Below are 22,439 nucleotides of genomic sequence, written 5' to 3'. Positions count from 1 at the left end.
AGTAATTCACTCCTTTTTTCCTGTCCCCAGCCATACCAGAGAAGTGATGGAGCAGGGGGACGCTCTAAAGAGCTATTGCCATCTCACAGCAGTTCTCCCCTTGCCCTGGGAAGCAGCACGTGGTGCAGTTTATTGCTGTTGGCCAGGGGAAGAGAGTTGCTCTGGACTTGGAGGATTGGCAAGCCATCATCAAGCCAGACTTACCCCCTTGAGCTTATAGCGGTGGATTCCCTCTTCAGATTGACTTGGATTTGTGCCAGCTGACAGTTTAACTCAGCGGGGTTTCTGGGTTTCTAGGTTGTAGCTAGAATATCCCCTGGAGGATTCAAGTCATCTCAACAGCTCACATTGCTCTGGTGCTGGGAGATGACTGCTGCAGCCAGCGCCTGCCTGCACTTCCCAAAACCACAGTAACTCCCCAGCCTGCCTTGGTCTTGCTGGGGAGCAGAAGGGTCACAGCCAGGCTGCGGCCAGCAAGTCCCTATGCTGCCAAGGGTGACTCCAGCCAGCCCTGCTGCTCCATTTCCCATTGCTGCAACAGGAAGGAAACTTAATTGCCAGGAGTCAGAGCTGGACTCATCCCTGTTTGGGAAGAGCTGCAAGTGTTAATTACTCTCCAGCAATGAGTCACACCTGATCTGGGCTTGTCCTGTGCTCTGGTGTGCTCACCTCCTTCTCCCTGCTGTGCCTATAATTTCAGGGCTAGCTGCAAACAGGAATAAAGCCCCTTTAGTAACCGTGTGTGGCCAAAATGTCAGCCCTCCAGCATGTTTACAACCTCCCTTCAAATGATAACCAGCCCAAAGTCGTCATGTTGGGCTGCAGCAGAGCCTGGGGAGAGGCTGGGGAGGCATGGGAGCCTGGGGGTCTTCTCTGACCATCAGCAGCCCCAGCAGGCAGGCTTGGCTCACTGCTCCTCACCCAGAAGCTGGTGGACACTGGTGGGCTGCCTGCCTACAGAGAGGGGAGCAAGCAGGGTGCACATGCAATGGGTTAACTAACACCTGCATGTGGCGGGTGGAGGAGCTAATCCAGCAGGGTTAGGTGTGCCCCAAGTACTGCCCTGATGGAAAAATGCCAGGGCAGGAGATAAGCTGTTAAGTTGGTTATTTTTTTTCTGGCTTTTCTTAACATGTTATCTGAGCATCTGATAGACCACGCCATGGCAATCCAGCATGGAGGCTGCCTGGCGTGCTGGGAGCGGCTGTTGCAGAAATGCCAGAAACAGGGGGCATCTCCTCTGAGCTGTGAATTAACCCCAGGTGCTGGTGCCCCCACTTCTCCTGGGGTGCAAGCCCAGGCAGGGGACCGCTGCGTGGGGACACCTGGGACCCAGCTGCAGTGGGAGATCCTCTCTGTGCTGCTTCCACCTCCAACCGCCAACGCATGGCTGCCCGCTGGGCGCCTCCAGCCCAGCCCTGTGCCGCTGCTGCCATTTCACCACCCTCTCCATGCCCAGCTCTCCGGTGTGCCCCAGGGCTGGGTATGTGGGTGCACTGGGGAGGGGGCTGAGTGGGGACCATGGTGACCAGATGTGACCAGGCGAATGGTGGGTGAGAGCCTGGCTGCCATTGGGGTGTCAGGGAGGCCGTAGCAGGTCAGAGGGTATTTGTGAACCCTGGTTTTGCAGTGCACGGCTCTGTCACAGGGGGTGCATTGCACTGGGGGTGCAGCCCCTCACACCCCTCTCTGGCCAGTTCCGCCACTCACAATGTGGCGGCCCGTGTCCCACCCCAGGCTCCCTGCCCGGTGCGCCACACTCAAGATGGCAGCTCCCTGCTCGCAGACCCCGCCCCTCCCGGTTCTGCCCTAAGCGACAGCACGCTAAGCCAATGACAAACCAAGCGGTGCGCCGCCTGCCCAATAGGCGGCCGGCTGGGGCGGGTCGGGGCGCGGGGTGCCCCCTCGGCTCCCGTCCCGGGCCGCAGTCGGGCTGGGGAGGCGGGGAGCGGGGGGTGGGGGGGGGATGGCGAGGAGGCTCCGCGCCGCTATGGCCTTGCTGCTGTTCCAGGCCCTGCCCGAGGGGCTGCCTGCCAGCGTGGAGCCTGCCCAGGTAGGGGCTGCCCTGGGGGGCCCGCCTGGGGGGGGTCTGGGGCCGCGCCGTGCTGGGGGGCCGTGTCCCTGTGGTGGGGGCCGGCTGTGGGGGGGCGCGCAGGCCTGGGGGGGGGGCAGCGGTGTGAGCGGGGGGGCTGCGCCCTCCGGGCTGAGGGAGGTGGTCTTTGGGGTAGGGAGTCAGGCTGGGCTGGTAGGGGTGGGAGCGTGCGTGGGGTGTCTGGGGCTCTTGGGGCTGAGGGAGGAGGCTTTTAGGGGCCCGCTTAAGGGTTGGGGACCCCCCCTTGACTTAAGCAAAGCTGGAGTAGATGCAGAGACCCTCAGTCTGGGGGTGCTTGTGTGTCGTGGGGATGGAGAGGTGTAGGGGTTGGGTGGCAGTGCCTCTTGGAGGTGCTTTGTATGGCAGGGTGGCTGCAGGGCATGGAGGAATGGTGTTTAATGGTGGTGGAGTGGAGGTTATGGAGAAGGTGGTTATGGTGAGGGCAGAAGGCTGGAGCTGGCAGGTGCGCAGGGGCCTGCGGGTGGAGGTGTGTGTGTCTTTCGGTGGTGGCAACAGGGGAGAATGTGGCCTGTGAGGGGACGGGGCTGGAGGAGGTTTGGGATGAGCTGAGGGGTGGCCGTGGGGTAGGTAGCCAAAGGGCCTGGGTCAGCAGTAAGTGAGACTTGTGTGGTGCTGCACAAGCCAGGTGAGCCAGTCTTCCCCTGCAGGAGCTGTGGTGGGGAGGTTCCACGCAAGCCTCTGCATAGATGGAAGGAAGAGGGGGTGTGTTTCAACTGGGATGAGGAGGACCAGGCCTTGTCTGTGTAGGCTGTGACCACTTGCTTACTACTTTCTTCGTGCCTGGAAAGGGTTTTAGTGAAGTTGATTCTTTATTCTTCATCTCTTTATTCTTTCCTGCCTATGCTGCAACGTGTACCGTTCAGCTCTCCAGTGATGTTCTTGGCTCCCCCAGTGTAGATGCCTGTAAACCTCTCCCACCCTGATATGTGGGAGCACGTTGATCTCTGAGCACCACTCGGAGAGGACTATACTAGGCCAAGCAACCTATGCACGACCTGGATCTTACTGTCGCAGAGTCAAGATGTCTTTTTTTCATCCTCTGCAGGACACAGATGGAATATGGTGACTTCTGATTTGATGTGGTGTATTACTTTTAAGTTACAGATTGTAGCTTGCATTTGTTGAAGGTCTGAGCCAGTGAGATGCTGATCTGTGAGTGTAGGTCACAGACTGTGGGTTGCATGGTGCTTGATGTCATGGTGGTGCAGATGGGGAGTGTCCCTTCTGGAAGGGGTTCATTGAAATACTTCGCAATGCTTCTGCAGGAGGAGGAGGTGAGGAGTTTGTCTATGGCTACAGATGTTACCCTCCTTTTAAATTTCCTTCTTCTTTTCAGGGTGCTGAGCACGCCAGATCTACTTTAATAGCTGTGTAATTCCCTGTTGGTAGTGCCATCCCAAATCTCCTTCAGCTGCACCAAGGCTATGGTTTGGCCATTATTGCCCTGGGGAGCCAAGTGCAGGATTGCATTGAACAGTATTTTTTCCATGTTGTCTTAAATGCCTTTAATAGATAGAAGTGCTAGTTGTTGCTCTGTTTCGTCTGTGAGCTGCCATACATGAACTAAGCGTATATGAGCACATCTCAGGTTTGTTTTGGTCTCCGGTTGTTGCAGTATTCCAGCTGTGAGCAGTGGTCAGCTAGTAGGATTATCTGTACAGTAGCTGTGAAAGTCTTCAACCGTATACATGCTAATAAAAATACCATACCTGCTTTGAAGACTGTGGAAGATGCTCCCTGCATCATACAGCTTATACATTTGTCAAAGAGCTGGTAGAAGAAAGGAATAGGAAGTAGAAAAGGAGGAAAGGAAAAAGGAGGAGTGTGGAAGCAACCATACAGGTAGGTTGCCTGTGGAATAGTTGCATACATGACTTGTGGATATCCTCTCCAGTCAGTGCACCAGAAATAATCCTAAAATAGTAAGTCTTGAGTGGTATAATACATGAGAGTGGGAGAGAAGAGCTTTGGCGGCCTATATTTTCTTTAGAGCACTTAGATACAGATGCATCTTTTACTCATTTTCTTTTCATAGTTTGTCTATATAAAACCCTTGCAGGTTTTTTTTAGATCTTAAATGTAGACTCTGTCTGTCAAAAGGCTGGTATTATCTCACTGCATACTGGAGATTGACAGCTACCCACTCAAAAATGACAGTGGTTATGTAGGATCTTGAACACCAGTATGTGACAAAACTTTGCCTGCTTTGGCGTGTGTGCACCTTGGAGCCTGTTTTCCTGGGAGCTTGTAGAGAGGAGCTGGAATAGGAAGATCTCCATACCAAGGGTTCCAGTGTTTCTAGCTGAAACTCTTGACAGCATTTGCCTCTTGTTCTCTCAGATTGTTGCTGCCCTTGCTGCCTCTTGTGACCGCTGCCTACTTCCATCTATCTTGCAGACATTTGCCATGCCCTGCTTGCTTCTGCTGTCTGGGGGAGCTTGTTTTTCAGGGTCCATGCCTCCTTGCCTGTAAAAACAGTCCCACAGACCTGGTGGTCTAAAGCTGGGAGGTGCTGCAGGAAATGTGTCCTCTAAATAATTCAGGAGGTGGAGCTGTACTGCCTAGCCGCACTGAACAAACATTCCCGAGAACATGCTGTACTCCACAGGAGGGTCTGATTTTTCAGGTTAAAATAAGTCCGGGCTGCCTAAGATCTTCAAAGACCTTTCTTTTAACTAAGGCTTGTTTAGGGTGGTGGGTGGAGGAGAGTGAAGATAATTAGCACATTACCGTCCTGAATCCAAGTTATTTAACTGTCTCCATGACTATTCATTGCCGTTTCACTTGTAATCAGAGCGCAAAACTCTTGTTAACTGGAGTTGAAGCATTTGTCAGTAGATTATGGGCAGAAATAATTGCAATTGTGTAATAAAGTTAGGATAGATGTCACAGGAAGAAGAAATCTAGCCATGTTCAGTTGCGACCATCGATATAGCCTTAACTGCACAGCTTAGCTGGGCACTCCCCTCTTGGTTTGAGGGAGAAGGAAGTGGGGAAATAAGAAATTAATATATTTTGAAATGAATGTGATCGAATTTGTAATGAAGAAGTTTGAACAGAATAAGTTTTCTATTGTAGTTTGTCTCTACAGGGCAGAGTAAAGGTTGACTGCCTTAACTATCTGTCTGCTTCCCACGCCTACAACTTAATTATCACATAGTTTTCTCAACTGTTGTTTTCTTTAAAAACAAGAGATTTAAGTGAATGTTAACTATGTGACAAGTCTGTGGAATCTGTCTTTCTCTAATAATGTGGTTTTGAGCCAAAATCTGACAGAAGCAGGCTCTTCTTAAAGACCGATTTCATCCCAAATTAAAGAGTTTTCTTGAAGTACTGTGACTTGAGGGATGATTCATCGTATGTGACAAAGAGGATGGATCCTTGCTTTAAGGAAGAACTCAGCGTGACTGTCGCTGTGGCTAACACCCCCATAACGCAGAATTTCTGTCCAAGGCTGTGCTCTTGCTGTGACCACAGCTCTGATTGCACCAATATGGAGTTACTACACTTCATCTAAGAGTTTGGCTGCACTTGGGCCCTTTCAGAGCATCACTTCATCAGGTAGTTTGTGAACTGAACAGCAAAGTTTCAATTATCCCCACGTAAGAGAGGCTCGTCTCCACATCTGTAAATTTAAGACAGCTTTTTTGATTAAGGTAAAGGTAATTAGTTGGAACTGCACTTCTGTGTCTTCCAAAATGCATCAGGGTCTTCAGAAGGAGAGCTGCTTGTATAACCATAGGATATATTCTGTCTTCCATGACATCTTTGTCTGTGACTCTTGGTTTTTGGCTTGCTAATTTCCACAGTTTTGGCAGGAGGCAGCAGAGATCAAAGTACGTCCTGTACTTGCTCAGAACAGGAACCTCTAAATAACTGCGGATTGGATTAAGTACTGCTCGTACCGTGATGATTAAACCACTGTGAACTCTGGCGCCTCATCTGTATGGCACACTTTCCAGCTGATTGAAATTTTGTTTGTGAGTTACCCTCACAATTACACAAAATGCTGTAAGAATTTCTCCTTGCATCTCTGCAGCAAATGGAAAGCCTGGTCTGAAAGTGTCTGATAGATCCTGGGGAGAGTGTGGCAGTTTTCTTCAGGATGGTTGAAGCAACTCCGACTGGGGCCTGTCATTGCCTTTCTGAGAATTTCCCTGGCACCCTCCACATATTAATTAACAAATATATAACACTACCTTAAGAATAAAATTGGGTAGCTCTTGTGGAGTAGTGCTATGCTGCAAGGGGAACTTGGAAAGGTTCATCTGCCAGAGTTGTTTCGATATGGTTGGGGATTTTTCCATCCTCTCAGCCTCAAGAGCCAGGCAGGGTCAGGCCAGGTCAGCCTCATCTGGCTAGCAGCAGCATCCAGTACTGACAGCACCAGCAGTGGCTCCGCTGGGTGCAGTGCTTCTGGGTGACTGCTGCTGGGCAGCAGGGATCCTGCCCAAAGTGGTGATACCACTACTGGCCCTTCCAGTGAGGCAGAGGGATGAATGTGCTCAATGTCTGGCCACATTTCAACAGCAGTTACTCAACCCTGGCTAAAACACCCATCGACCCTTCACTTTGATTCCTAGAAGTGCTGCTCACCATAGCATCTACAGCGGTTGCTTTTCTGCTGACAAAAATGCAAACTGTGCTTTTATATGGCTCTGTCAGCCTGTATTAACCCGATGTTATGCTGAAGTTCATCTTTGTCTTTCTGTGGTATTAGAAAGGCATTAATGTAGGGAGCAGTTTATGTTTCTTTGTAAGCTGAAAACACAGGGACATCCTCCAAGGTAATGGGCAGTATATTTAGTAAATGCAAACAACCCACCTTTTTCTTTTTGCCCTTTTTTCCCTTTAAGTCATACTGGGAGGACTCGCAGGATTGAACAGACATTAGCTTGTGGTGGCACAAAGGCTAGTGATCTTATGGTCTGCTTCTCCATCCAGTGTTGTCTGTGCTGTGCCCTTTGGTCGTGGCTCTGCATATGTAAACGTCTCCTTGTCTGGCATGTCATGCAGTTTTAGTAACTGAGCTACATGTGGCCTTTTGTTCTGTCTCCTGACAACATGCATGCTTGGTACTGGGTTTGGGGATGTTCCTCAAATCTAAACTGCCCTGTTTTACAGGGTGGGTAAGAGTTTGCCCTTTCCGGTTAGCTGCATAGGAATCTGCTCAGCTTATTAATGCATTTAACTAGTGACTCTATGGCTGTACACACTCCTGTCTTGCATTTGTTTCAAGGGGTTCATGAATCCAAGATGACTGGGCAAGCTGTTCCTGCCAGGGTTGGGCTGTTGTTTTTGCAATATGGGGGAAAGGACTCAGACATGTCAGAGGCATCTCAAAAGCAGTCTCTGAGGCAGGGCCGGTGACAATCTCAGAAGGGCCATGAGTCATGGCAGGGCAGAGATACTCACTGCACATTGCAGGACAACCTGATTGGGCCAGGTTTTGGTCTGTGCTTCCAAGTCGGAAGAAAGCAAGCACGGAGTGTGGGATGGGACTCCTGGATGACTTCATAGAGAGATGCTGATGGGGAAATCTCGTTCCTCCTTCCCCCTGCTGTCTTGTGTGATTAGAAAACCCACAGTTAAGAAGATGCCAACACCTGGGTGCTGTGGCAGCAGAGCTGTGACAGGCAAGATTGCCTGCGTGGCTGAGCCTGCGAACAGTGCACATAACAAACACGCCTGAAGTAATAGCTGGCTGGAGAGAACAGTCTTGCCAAGCAGGATTTACATGCCCATACCTTACCTGTGTCAAGAAGTGTGTTGGTGTGGCAGTCACAAATGATGTTTCTTCCTGATTTCTCAGGTAGTGTTTGACTGCAAAGGAAGGCTCAAGGTGCTGCAGAGACCTGCTGTTTATCTGCTTGGACAAGGAAGAACTTGATTTTTCTTAATGATGTGATTATCAGTGGGATCACTGCCCCCAGTATTATTTTTAGGTAACTGCTGTAGTCTCTGCAATGCCTTGTGAAACTGTAATGGAGCACTTTGCATGAGAGTCCTTGCTGGGTGCGAAGTGAGGTTGTTATCCAAATCTGGGTTCTTCACCCAGCGTGTAAGAGCCTATCCACACTGAGAGCTGGATATTTGTTTATTGGTATTTGTTTTCTGCACAGACATGGGGGCTAGGTAGTAAATTCACAAAGCTAGTGCACCTCTTGACAATAGCTGAGATTTTATACTCTTTGAACAATTGTTTGCAATTACTTCAGTCACAATTCTTATTGGTTCTTACAAGCCTCTTCACCTTTTAAAGGTACTAGACTATGGGGAGGGGGCTTTCTTTGCTCGAGGGTGGATCTTTTAGTATGCTAATTAGGAGAGTTCACACATAGTTCAAGTAATTTTCTGTTTGGTCTCATTAACCTTTTGGTTCTCCTTGAGATTACCATGTTACTTCTTACCTTGAGTATTTATGGTGTCTGTTCCTTCTCCCAAGGCCATGTCTTGTTAACTATTTGTAAGGGTTGATTAACATCCTGTGTCTTTTCAATTATTTCTTGTTTTCTTTAAATCAAGTAATTCTCGCATCAAATCCCCCTCTGAGACTGTATAAGGGAAGAATATTTTTTTTCCCTCATATTAGTCTCATCGTTACATTAGTTGGCTCACCCAAGATCGAACAACATCTCCATGTACGCTGAATTAATACATATATACTCACAAATATTAGAACTCCTGCAATCACAATGCATATCACCTTCTTTATCTGTGAACTTAAAATCTGGTACCCAAGAGGTCAGCCATTTCCACATTTCAGCAAAGCCAATAGAACTGTCATCATTTTGTATCTCATGTAAAAATTTACATGTCATTAAGATTAATGTCATTACATGTCACATACAAAATCAAATGTCATTAAGATCTGTAGATATTCTGCTGCTTTGGTCAATGTAAATACAGGAACTAGAAAATAAGACTGTACACGCACACACACACCCTTAGATGCTAACAGCATGTCTAAAGCTATTCTGTTTTGAATAGTAATGTCTGCTAATTGTTATACTTTCTGATCTCATTTCTTATTTTCTCTACTATTGCTGATATATTTATTATAGCTTTTTCAAGCTTACTTACTCTTAACCACAGTATAAACCATCTAGGAATTGAATGAAAGGCTGTCGGCCTTTCAATCAAAGGATTACTTCCCATGTGTCTTTTCATATAGGATCACAATGACACTATAATCCTGGTGTCAATTCTTCAACTATAGTTACATTCAGTAATATTGTCCCTAGGTGGATTTGTTACCTGGTGCGCAGTGCCAGGTCACCACGTGGAGGTATTTCTATTCCTTCATTCTAGTTTGCGCAAAGTAGGGAGCTAGGTGGTCACTCACAAATGCCTTGCTTGCTGATTGTCAAAACTTTTACACATTTCAGCAAGCAGAGACATAAACTTTCATGATTTACGAGTAACAATTCTTTCATTACTTAATACTCAGCTTCCTATTCCTCAAACAGTTCTCTTGCTTCTTATGCTAATTAGTCTGCATGCTCAGTCTCAACTTCTTTTTAGGTCTGGGGGTGAGTGGGGGTGAGTTGGTGGTCAATGGGCAGATGGTAGTGATCTCCCTGCCAGAATTACCTTTCCCCTAGTTAGTGCTTCTGGTGGTAAACTTCCAGTCAGTTCATTCATCTGGTGGTACTTTCCTCCTTTAAACAAAGAACTTGCTGGTGCTTAACCAAGTGCTTAGTAGGGCATTCAAAAATGCTTGTAACTTGATTTAACCATTAACAATTAATTTGTTCTAATTGTCTTAAAGTAAAACTACTAACAATACATTAAATTTTGTTAATAATTCCCTTAATCATTTCATGTCGATATGGCTCCTAAAGTACAAGTTCCTGACCAATTTATAGGTACAGACTTTCTTGCTTTCATCACCCAGATCCAATACCAAGCTTTTCCTTCTGGGACTGGCTAACATGAGACTCGGGTTTTAAGAATTGGTGTCAAAACATCAATTGTTTTATTACATTTTTTATATTTCCCACTGGAAGGTGGATAACCTGTTTTGCAGTCTTAATTTACCTGTTCCTTTTTGGGGACTGCGTCTGCGGATAGAAGTGCAATAATTTTGTGGGAGATCAAGGGCAGTTACTTTCTGTTCTTCTATTCTTTCATTTATATTAAAGGATATATTTGTCCATAATTCTCCCCATGAAGTGTGTATAGACCCAGCAACTGGTTCTGTTCACTATTCATATATTTTTTTGTCCTCCCAAGGAACCTTTCATGGCTGCCTCTCAGGGTTCGTGCATTGTCCTATCACTATAACTGAGCAAAGCTTTGATAGCAATTTATAGTACCATTTCTTGTTTACAAGGAAATTAGTATTTCTCTGGATGCACTCTTATCACTACTACAGCTCTTATAACGAGCATGCAACAATACAAAATTAATCCTCAAGTACAATCTAGTTCAATATATGGTTTTCCAGAATCCCATATACAGGTCATTAAACTTCAGAAATTTTTAGTTTACAGTCTCCGGTTTGTTCAGTGGTCCACTGTTTTGTCATAGGTGCCTTCTTCACTCGGGTATAATGTACCCAGGAGTCGATTCCTTCAAATTTCACTCCTGTGTAAGCAGTCAGTAAAACAGTATATGATCCTTTCTACTTTTCTTTTAGTGGTTCATCTTTCCAATTTCTGCAGTAAACCAGATCTCCTGGTTGAAAGTAATGCACTGGCAAGTTCAAAGGTAAAGAACCTCTAGTTTACTTATCTTAACAACCTGTCTCACTGGATTGTATGGCAAGGGAAGGCTTCTGGCCACCCTGAAAAGGTGCCTACTGAAACAAGCAGATGCTTACACTGATTGCACCTCAGTAACTCAGGAGAATCTATTTGCCAGTGTTTCCCAGCAGTAATTCCTCTCTTTCCAAACTGCTCTATGAACCTGAATAACTCCAAACACATACTTAGAATCTGTATACACATTAATCCTTTTTCCTTTTCCAATTTCTAATGCTCGGGTTAAAGCAATCATCTCTGCCTTTTCGGCTGATGGTATTAGGAGGTAACGGGTTAGCCTCAATATTTTCAATTTGAGTCACCACCGCATATCCTGCTTGTCTTACTCCATTATATACAAAGCTGCTCCCATGTGTGAATAATTCCATGTCCAGGCTCTTTAGTGGTCCATCTTTCAAGTCTGGTCTACAAGCAAAAATTTGCTCGATAATACTTGAACAATTGTGTTGTAGAGGTTCTTGTTCTGGCAGGGGCAGTAGGATGGCAGGGTTCAGGGAGCTTACTGTTTTAAGATTGGTGTTGTCTTGTTCCAGCAACACTGCTTGGTATCTCATTAGTCAGCTAGGAGAGATCCAATGATGTCCTTCCAGTTCTAGAATGTCTGTTACTGCATGAGGCACTAGGACAGTTATTGGTTGTCCTAAAGTTAATTTTCAGGCTTCTTCAATTAACAATGCTGTGGCAGCTACATCTCATAGACAAGCAGGCCGGCCTTTACTTACTTTGTCTAATTGTTTAGGAAAGTGACTGGCCACTTCCAGTCACCAAGCAGCTGAATTAACACTCCCAATGCCACCTGCTGTCTTCTGTGTACATGTAGCTGAAAAGGCTTTTCATGTTAGGTGAGCCCAAGGCTGGGGCTTCCATCAACTTTATTTCATCAAAGCCTTTCCGACATTCTGGAGTCCTTTCTAACAGTTCTCTGGGACCTTTTATGGCTTCGTATAAAGGCTTAGCCTTTAGTCCAACATTTGGTATCCACATTCTGCACCATCCTGCCATTCCTAAAAATCCCCATAGCTCTCTTTCTGGCCTTGGCCAAAGGGCTACAGGGAGGAATCATGGATTGGCCTGACCCTATCCTAACCAAAACCAAATACTGTTGGCTGTGGCCCCTCTACAGCTTACCCCAATACGCACTGGGCTCTGACCCCTTTGGTCAGTTAAGGTCCCTGTGACTGGTGTCTAAATGTGAGAAATATTAATCTCTTGTGAGAGTAAATTCTAAATGGGATACCCACCAATCCAGGAATTCCCGCCCCCCCCCCCCCCCCCCCCCCCTTTTTTTTTTACCTGCGCAAATACCTCCGTTTGGGCATTGCATCTTTGAGTCGCTTGTCACCCCAACTTTGGAGAGAATCCAGAGGAGTCCCTGATCAAGTGTTCAATGTGTGCTGGAGCTCTGTCCAGTCTGGTCTGCTGTCAGAGATGACAAGCAAGGTCTTACAGCTGTCCTGTCGGAGTCCCCAAAACTGTTACCCCAAATCTGGGTTCTTTACCCACTGTGCAAGGGCTGGGTATTTGTTTATTGCATGTCTGCACAGATATGGGGGCTAGGTGGTAAATCCACAAAGCTAGCACAGCTCTTTACACATGCTAAAAAATTTTACACACTTTGAACAACTGTTTACAATTACAAATAGCCACAATTAATTCTCATTGGTTCTTACCAACCTCTTTGCCATTTGAAGTTACAGTATTCTTTGCACGTTTTTTGGGGAGGGGGCTTTCTTAGCTCGAGGGTGGATCTTTTAGTATGCTAATTAGGATTGTTCACACAGTTCAAGTAATTTTCTGTTTGGTCTCATTAACCATTTGGTTCTCCTTGAGTTTGCTATGTTGTTTCTTACTTTGAATATTTATGGTGTCTGTTTCTTCTGCCAAGGCCATGTCTTGTTAACTATTTGTAAGGGTTGGTTAACATCCTGTGTCTTTCCAATTATTTCTTGTTTTCTTTAAATCAAGTAATTCTTGTATCAAGGTGATGATGGCAGACTGATAGAGCAGACCAAACCATTTAATGACAGTGTGGCCAGTGCTCCCTGGCATGCTGTGTCCTGAACAACATCTGCAAATAGAAAGGAGAGACTTTATTTTGTGTGGAGGCAGCTTCTGGTCCTACTGGCTTGCTGGTCTCCTCCACTGAGCCAGTATCCATCTGCCCAGCATCACCTGAGGTTGGTCCAAACTGATAAGAGAAAAAAGGATGCGAGAGCTGGGTTGTATAGGAGGTTTAGATGCAGTTTCCTGACTCTTCCTCCTTCCCAAGGACTTTTACACCAGCATGTTGTAAAACAAATCCAACCACTGACAGTGACTGTGGCTTGCTAGCAAGTGACAGCCTGAGCATGGGAGGAATCCCCAGTGCATTAGGGGACAGAGCTTTTGCCATTTAAAATGCTGGTGGCCTCTTGCTGATAATGAGTTCCAGGGGTGTAAGTGGGTATGGCAAGCAGCTACCAGAACTGACAAGCTGTAGGGTGCTGAGTTTAAGGAAGAAGGGAGAACAAGGACCTTTCCTTTTTTCATGGTCATTCAAGACCTCAGGATCCTGAGTGTGGTCCTTAGGACTAGCAGAGGAAAGAGTTTACCTCAAGAAAGGAAATATCTATCAGTAAAGCAAAGGATTCTCCGTTCTTCTTTCCTCTTTAATCTATTGCATTACTATAAGGTGGAAGTTTGTTACTTCTAGTGGTGATGTGTTTTTATTTCATCTCTGGTTCTTGTGTGCACAAGGCAGCAACAGAAATTTCAGAGGCAACTCAAGAGCAGAGGTCCAGGGGAGTTCTTGTGGGTTTGGTTGTTGTGTTGTTTTTTCTTCTTGAGATATGGGAAGGATCATGATCAAAACAAAAACTAAATGTATCTTGGCTCTATTTGAGGCTGAGGAGCTTGTCAAGATACTGATTTGCCAAAAGTCCTGGAGTGGGCAGGAAAGTGGATTTTGTTAATGCAAAGAAGATAGCTCACAGAAGGAGGTGAGCTTTTTGCAGTTGTCAGTGTCTCTCTCCCCATTAATTAATTTTGAAGCCACTGGCCGACTTGAACTAAATTTGATAGGAAGAGGCATCAAAGATGCATAAGATTTCAACAGAATTCCTGAAAACAGATAGGCACAGAGATCTTAAAAAAACAAAGCAAAAACATAAACAAACGCCCAAAACAAAAAAAACCCAAACACCTCAACAAACAGGGAAGCATCAGGGAATGAGAAGCTACAGTTGCAAGCTTATTAAGCACTGGGAAATTTGTGAGTCCGTGATTGACGGAGTTGATACATGCCCTAGCTTCAAGAAAAGTTTCAGTCAGAGCTCACAGTTTACTAGCCTGGAAAGTCAGTCAGCCTTGTGGAACAAATTGATGGGAGGTCAGCTTTACAGAGCTCCAGTGGTTACAGAACTGCTTTTATTTTTCTTTTCTGTCTCCTGCTGGCTGAACAGCAGATTGAAGAGGAAAAGGCAGATAAGCTGAAGAAACAGTTACGAAGGGTGTGTTTTGGCAGGAATCTCACCACCCCTCTTGAGCTTTCCCTTTGTAAAAGGTGTTAAGCTTTGCCTGTTGGAAGCGGGAAGGAAACCTCGGACGTTAATGGTATGCCAGCAGATGGCACAGAGGTTTTTCAGTGAACAGGACCAATTAGCTCTTTTCTCCTGTGTCCTAGCACACAGATATGACCAGCAGGTTGATCTGTTGACCACAAGAGATTTTTTATTTTTTTTTTTACTTGATATGGAACTGGAGCTCATAATCAAGACAGGCTGGGATAATGATGTCAGTCAAACAATAGTCTAATTGTGGCAGCTGCACCAGAAGCTTGATACGGAGAGTACAAAATATGCAGAAATACTCACTGTTGCCAAGCTTTGTATTCCTGACTCTTTGTAATAAGCTCTTTATTTGTTAATACTATATCAGCCAGCTAAACATGAGCTGGCAGTGTGCCCAGGTGGCCAAGAAGGCCAACAGCATCCTGGCCTGTATCAGAGACAGTGTGGCCAGCAGGACCAGGGCAGTGCCCGTCCCCCTGTACTGGGCACTGGTGAGGCCGCACCTGGAACACCGTGTTCAGCTTTGGGCCCCTCACTGCCAGAGGGACACAGAGGTGCTGGAGTGTGTCCAGAGACGGGCGAAGGGGCTGGAGCACAAGTCTGATGAGGAGCGGCTGAGGGAACTGGGGCTGTTCAGCCTGGCCAGGAGGGAGGCTCAGGGGGGACCTTGTTGCTCTCTACAGCTCCCTGACAGGGGGTTGCAGGCGGGTGGGGGTCGGTCTCTTCTCCCAGACAACAAGTGACAGGACAAGGGGAAGCAGCTTCAAGTTATGCCAGGGGAGGTTTAGATTAGATATCAGGAAAAATTTCTTCATGGAAAAGGTGGTCAAGCACTGGAACAGGCTGCCCAGGGAGGCAGTGGAATCGCCATACCTGGAGGTGTTTTAAAAAAATGTAGATGCAGCGATTAGGGACATGGCTTAGTGATGGACTTGGCAGTCCTGGGTTAACGGTTGGACTTGGATGTCTTAAAGGTCTTTTCCAGTCTAAATGATTCTATGATTCTGTGTTTGGTTTAGTTTGTTTTTTTTTAAACATCTTTCTGTATGTGGGATCCTCTTTAAATCCCCAGTGGTGGATAGTGGCCAACAGGAAGAAGCCACAGGAGCTGTATGTCTTCTGCTTCCACGAGAAGATCGGGCCATTATGTTGCAAAAAATATCCCGTGACAGCCACCCCACTGGTTGTAAGCAGAAAATTGGTCCCACAGAGCTAACAACCTGCTGCAAAAGCACCTTTTAGAGCTCTCTGCTGATCAGAACAAGAATTGGGAGTGACTGGTGTGGAATCAAAGGGTTAAACAGTGCCTGGGGTCAGTCTGAGCCAGGAGGTGGGGGAAGAGCTTGGAAGAGCTGGTGGGCCTGGTACAGGGGTGTTGTAAAGACTGGACGAAACCTTTTAAGAAATCAGTGTATCTTCCAAGGCCATGACACTGAGCTGACTTCATCCTGTATGTCCTGTGTAATTGTATCGGAAAAATTAACCTAAAGTGCTTTCCCCCCAACCCTTCTTGGAGGGAGGAAACACTTTTCTTCAAATATGATCTGAAAGACCTTTTGCTCTATGCTTGGAAAGCATTTAATGCAGCTACCTGAATGCATGTGAAAGTCATGATTGACATCTAGGTCTCTTGTGTGATGAATTCTTCCTTTCCTTACTGGTTTTTGCATTTGTTCATTTGCAGACTGCTTTTCAAACAGTGAATGCTGAAGAGGAGGAGGAGGAGGGTCATGCCTGTATTGTGTTGTCTTCAAATTAGTTTGTCATTTTGACTTCTGTCTATTTAGAAGAAGCAAACTTCACAAACAGCTTGTATTTGACTCTCCAGTCTCCTGTGATGTGAAGCTTAGATAAAACAGGCTTGCAGACATCTGTCATTGCTGATTGTCTCCATTTACTGACACTTAGCACTTGGACTCCAACAAAGCTTGTCTTAAATTGCAGTGTCAAAAATAAGAGCTCTTAATTTATTTTCCTCTCCTTCTTCTAGCTGCATTGTTTTCTCTTTGTCTCATTGTTTTGCTCCTTTTTTCCATCCATTTTACTAGGAAATTTTTGCTTAAATATTGCTCTTGTGTTTGTGGCTTATTGTTTTATTGAGTTTCTTGCTTTTTTGCTCTGTCCTTGTATCTCTGTATTTCCCAGGGTACGTGATCATACTAAACTACCAGAGAGCAGTTAGGGTGTGGAAACAAGAGTCAGGAGTCTTCTTTTCCTTGGACCTATTTTGTGCTTTTAGGCCTGTCCCTTGACTGCAAAGTCTGAGGATCGTTCTGGCATTAAAAGATGAATTCAGGAAATCTGGAGTGATTTTGCTTTTCGTAGTACTGTTTTCCATTCTGAAACCTGTAGTCTGCTTTCTCTAGATGGACTAGCTGAAGAAGCAGTCCTCCTTTATTTTCAGTATGCTATGTATTTATTGAGAAGCATTGTGCCAGGAAAACTTCAGATTAGGGCACCAGACAAATCTATTGTTGCCCTGTTTCACCTTTGCTGGCATGTAACTTCAGGCTGATATGAAATGTAAGGGCTTGCTGAATTCCTCATGTGAACAAAGCCCAGACCAATCTTTTTTTTTTTTCTTCTTTTTTTTTTTCTTCTTACACAGCTTTTCACTGAGGATATAAACTTTGGGGAACAGAAAGAGCGGCAGTGACAATTTCTTGTCTGTGTCATACTATCTAGCAGTGCGTAAACAAAACTCTTCTTGCTGTGATTGTACTCTAAATGATTTTAGAAGAGCTACCAAGGAATTAAGTATATTAAGTGTCCTAATAAAACAGGACTAAATTTATGTATGTAAGCATGGCTTGAGAACATAGACATCTGTAGGGGAGGAAAATGGCACTAGACGAGACGTTCACAGTGGCCCAACTGGGTGCTGTGCCACTTGCATCTTGAACCAGGCAAATGGAGGGCGTATTTGCGTCCGTGAAAGTGTGCTTTGCACGAGTGTAATCTGAAGGCTGCCTGAGCTGCTGCTGTTGATGTAGCCATTTACCACACTATTAATACAGGAAAAAGTTAATATTACAAATCTGGAAACCTTAAGTTCTAGTGGCATTTTACGAGTTGGGACAGACTCTCAAATGAATGACCCTAGATTTTGTTTATTTGTGTCCTTGCTACGAGAGCTGTTTTTATCACTAGCTCTTCTCTCGCACAGGCACTGCCTGCCAACAGTTCTTCTGAAGGCACTTTCCTTCAGGACAGGGTGCAAGGTAAAACTTGTTCATGCTTTTAACTAATGTCTTTTTAATTAAAGAAATAGGCTTTAAAAACACTGCTCTTATCTGGTTCAACCCATTAACTTGTTCATTTACAGGTCTTACATTGCTTCTGTGTTTGTTGGCTTTTTCCTGGTCCTGACAGTGGGCATCTTGCATATTCTGCAGTGGTGAGGGCTCTTCAGGGTGAAGTGTCTTGATAGTTTACTTAACCCAAAGAATTAGTGCAAAGGTGAATCATGGGGGAAAAAAAAAAAGAATTTTCAAAGAAAATTCTTTGGATTTAGTTGTTGGTGGGTGTTTTTTGAGGGTGTATTTATAAATATAAAAAGTAATTATTTTTAGAAGTCACAGTGTACTCCAGAGTCCTTCCTTTGACACACAAGTACTTTTTGTGAGAACTCTTCAGTTCTCATCCTGGCTTACCACATGATATTAAGAAGGTAATTTCACCTTTCTCATCTAAAATGGGGACATTAAAATAGTGAATATACTACAAACACTGGGGGGGTTGTATCAAAATACTGGGAGATTGTGTGGTACCAGGTGTATAAATACTGTGTAATTTCCCTCTTCAACTGGAGCTCTGGATGAGAGTCTTCAGTCTAAATTACTAATTGTTAACCAAGAAACTCCTCGTTTTCTTCTGCACAGTTTTGGTCCAAAGGTTTTCAATGCCCTCAAGTACTATGGTCAAACTTTACCTAATTGTTGAGATACAGTTTTATTGTTCTTGGCTTCTTTTGTACTTGAGTGGAGACTGTTCTTCTATTTGTCTGGAAAGCATTACTGTAAATAATCAACATATGAAGACACATGAGGATCAAGCTTTTGTGCACTTCACAAATTGCATATGCAGTGCTTATTGCATAGGAACAAATAGTCCAAGCAAAAGCTTTTCCTTCTTTGCAACTCTTAGTTAATTGGTTCTGTAGTGAAGTCAAGAAGATTAGTTTCTCGTATTGTATTCCCCTTTGGAGGCAACACCACACAGAGATGCAGATTTGGGAACAGACCTGTGAGATGAGAGTGAGCTTGTCGAAATGCAAACACAGAATATGAAAAGGGAGTACAGAACACAAACTGGCAGTGCAAACTGTTTTAATAGCTTCATTTTTGCTTGAAAAATGTTCAGATGCTTGGAACAGGGTAGTCTCTCTTCTAGATCTTTGAACTGCATACCAAAATCTTTGGATGGCCATGAACCACAAAGGTCTGCCATGCATACTTTTGGGGAGTGAAGGACAGAGGAGGCCGGAGCAGGTTGCCAGCAGGTCCCATCCATTGCAGGACAGTGTTGGGCTGGGCAGGCAGAGTGATTGGCTTCTAATTGCCCCTGAGATGTGGATGTCAGCATGCAAGCTTGCCTTGCTTTCTTTGGCAGCGGGCAATTTGACTACCCAGCAACCCAGCTGCTGGGAAGGCTTAGACATCTGTTTTAAGTTCTTTACAGGATGGGATACTTCTTGTAAAACCCAGCCTTTCTCCAAAGACCGAAATGATCTGATATGTCTAAGGAGGACGTTCTATATTTACACACTAAAAAGATATCCCCCATTTCCAATGTCTTGCATCTCTTACTATTTTACATTGCACCTTTCATTTAGGTGATGATCGCTCTAGTTTGACTTCCTAGTTCTTTAGTGCTGACCTGCCTCTATGCCCAAGCTTTTGGGCTTTCTATACAGCAGAAGCCTTTCAGATAATCCTCAAGCCCTTCTGCAAAGAGGGAGCAGGGTATTTCTGTGTGGATGGTGGATGTTCGTCCTTGCATTTGCTGCTCTTGTTAAAGTGAGAGCTTGTTCAGTTTGTGTCAGTAACACCTTTGATCCTCTTATTTAAATGAGATAGTGGCTGTCATGCAGAGAAGACCTCTTTAAAATGCCTTGCAAGGTTATGCTGTTGCATGACTTTTAATAAAAGTTCATAAAACCATGCTGGACTGGAGACTGGGAATAGTTTCCCAAGTACAGTGCCCCATATTGTAGTCTGCAGCAAACACTTTATTCTCAGCAGATTGACCTCATGTGGACTTGTGCCCATGTAAGTAGCAGCTGAAAACAGTGGTCTGAGCACTAATCTGCAAGTCACAGACAGTAGGTTATTATTTAGTGAGAATGCTCCACAACTCTCTTGCTGCTGCATTTTCATTCAAAAGGTCACTTCCGTGAGTTTGTGCACAGCTGAATTTAATGTTCTTTCTCAGCAAGGCAGGCCACACTGGAGAGTGCATAATTATAATAAATACAACTTAGTTCTCAGCTGAAAAATCCATCTGAAATAAATTTTTCCAGCCCTTCCAAGAAATGCTTTTAGTAAGATAAATAAAAGCAATTCTTGCAGATTTCACATTCATTCAGCAAGAATGTTGGTGGGTGGAGGGTGCCTCCACTTAAGTCACTCATCACAGTGCCTTCTGGGCTCTATCAAATTGTATATTCAATAGCTGGCTAAGGGTAGCATTTGCAAATTGAGTTTCTTGCAAACCAATTTAAACAAAGTTCATTATTTCTTACTTGGTTTGAATCCTGGTTCTTACTTTGAGTAAAATTGTTCTTAACAGCAAGTACAGAGAGTCAGTTAGACTCTTAACTTGGGCAAACTTTAAACAATGCTTTGAGAGGTGCATCTGTTTTTAGGGACATGCATGTATTTATACAAGCATTTGTGTTTGGGGTTTTTTTCCCTGTTTGGCACTTCTGTGTAGTCAAAGTAGATTTGTTTTCTTCTGTCTTCTATTTCGTAACAGTGGAAAAATTGAAAAAGTCTCTGCCTAAATACAGAAAGAAAGCTAAGAGGTTTCTAACACCCACCCCACCCCCCACTCCCCGAACTTCTAAGCAAGTAAATAAAAAACCCCCAAACACCCCTTTTTGCTGTCATCTTTCAAGAGATTGAGCAGAGTATGAAATGCCCTAACTTCCCTTTCAATTTTTGTCCAAGTATGGCGAAGAGACTCTGCTAGTTGATCAGGATCCTGCTGCTGGTGGAAGGTGAATCTTTGCATAGTTTCGTTGTGTCCATGAGCCAGTCTGGTTACCTTTGTAGGTTTCAGAGGGGCTCTACAGGGTGATCCTTGAGTGTCTGTGCTTTTCCCTGCAGAGACTCAAGAGAAGCACTTTCCAGTCTTCTCCACTAAAACTGTCAAAAGCTTTGGTTTGGGAGCTACCTGGTAATATTGTACAGTTTATCATTGCTGCAAGATCACTCTTCTGCAGGGCTCTACTGGAATCTGTGAGGCTGGGAGGGAGAAAAGACTTGCACGGCATTATCAATGGTAGATGAAAGATAATAAGGCATTCATTCTGCTCTTGCCCTTGAATTTGGACAGCCCTGTGCTGTACTGCTTGGTATGAAAAACTGCATGTAAGCTGTGGCACCTAGGATCGATCTATCTTGTCCTGTTTCCTTTTTGTTTTGGTGAGAAGGAGGCATGGGGGCCTTTCTAAGGGAAAGAAGAGCCTGATGCCTGGGCAGAAAGCAGAGGGAGGTCACTGAAATCTGACCACTCAGACTTCATTAAATGGAAGTGATAGTCCCGGGCCTGGGGAGGAGGGGTGGAAACTCACTACTTCTTCCATTCATGGTCTTTGTGCTAGGTTAGATATTCATCTCTCCAGGACTTGATATCTCTTCAAGCCCCAGTGGGTTTCCATTGACACCAGACAATGATCAAAGGGAGAATATGCTCTCTGTCAGCAGACTGTGGGCTTGTACCTTATGGTCACGTTCCATTTCCATATCGATCAGGAGCACATTTCATCAGCACTTAGATCATGACAGTCTGCATTTTTTTTCTCAAGGTATTCTTTTCTCTCCTTTCTTGTCTTCCTTGTTCCTGCCACCCCCTTTTCCTGATGCAAGTCTTTGTGTTCTCTTTATTTTATCTGTTGAAGTGATCAGGAGCTGAATACTTCGTAGTTGCTAATGAAGCTTCTTTGGCAGTGAGAATGCCAGGAAAGCTCACTTACACTAATTGTTGGTTTAGGATATTTCTAGGGATCCTGACCCTACTTGCAGACATGGTTTATTTTTGAAAGGTTGTCTTGAGTTAGAAAATCAGCTCTTGTCCTAAAATGAAAACACACATTCATCAAAACCTGAATTTCACGTGGGCTGTGTAAACATGTAATTTGGGTTAGGTAGGTCTGGTCATTGGAATATGTGATCCTGTTGTCCAGGAAGTCACAGTGCAAGAAAAGTGGGGAACTTCAGAAAGTCACAGTAACTGTCTCCTTGGAGAACTGCCTCAGAAATCCTGACCTCTGAATTTCTGCCATGTGCTTTATATGATGCTAGTGGAGACGGTTACTTGAGCAGCTGCAATGTTCTTGTGTACATGTGTTTGCATAACATTGTGTGGAAAGAATAATGCCCAAACCACTTCCCAGACACTCTCCCTCTTGCCCCTGCTCATGGCACATGAGCAATAATCACTGTCAGAGCACTGTCTGCTTCCATCCATGCCACGTTTCCTCTGGTCACATCACAGGAACATTTTGCTAGGGGTCCATGCACTTGAATTTTTAGGGGTGATGGCTGTGTGCTCTCTGGCACCTCTGCTCTTTGCCAAGCCATCATCCAGGGTTGGTGTGTAAGATTTGAGGCTGACCTGGATACTCTCTTCCTAATCTCCATCCAGTAAAAGTTTCCTGTGCAAGCTGTTAAGTTTTACTCTCCTCTTTATCAGCCCTGACAACAGTTGTTATTTAAACGTTGCTCAATATTTTCGACATGGTTATGGGATGAATGTGAATTCCTTCAACCCCTTGTTTTGTTTTAGAAT

At 45.0% G+C, this 22,439-nt stretch overlaps 1 protein-coding gene across 2 annotated transcripts in view; it reads left to right on the top strand.

Annotated features, from left to right (window-relative positions):
• The first annotated feature begins 1,950 nt into the window (after nt 1-1,950).
• WBP1L (WW domain binding protein 1 like) overlaps nt 1,951-22,439 on the top strand; it is a 65,510-nt gene continuing 45,021 nt past the window's right edge. Inside the window, exon 1 of one of the 2 annotated variants that reach the window (XM_040606242.1) lies at nt 1,951-2,053. In XM_040606242.1, coding sequence (XP_040462176.1) covers nt 1,967-2,053 — 87 coding nt within the window. In that variant the 5' untranslated portion in view covers nt 1,951-1,966. Of the gene's footprint in view, nt 2,054-17,500; nt 17,648-22,439 lie in introns of those variants that run through there. The other variant, XM_040606241.1, reaches the window with a different exon arrangement.

Source organism: Falco naumanni, chromosome 9 (assembly GCF_017639655.2).
Source record: "Falco naumanni isolate bFalNau1 chromosome 9, bFalNau1.pat, whole genome shotgun sequence".
NCBI lineage: Eukaryota > Metazoa > Chordata > Aves > Falconiformes > Falconidae > Falco > Falco naumanni.
This window is presented reverse-complemented; position numbering and strand designations above follow the sequence as displayed.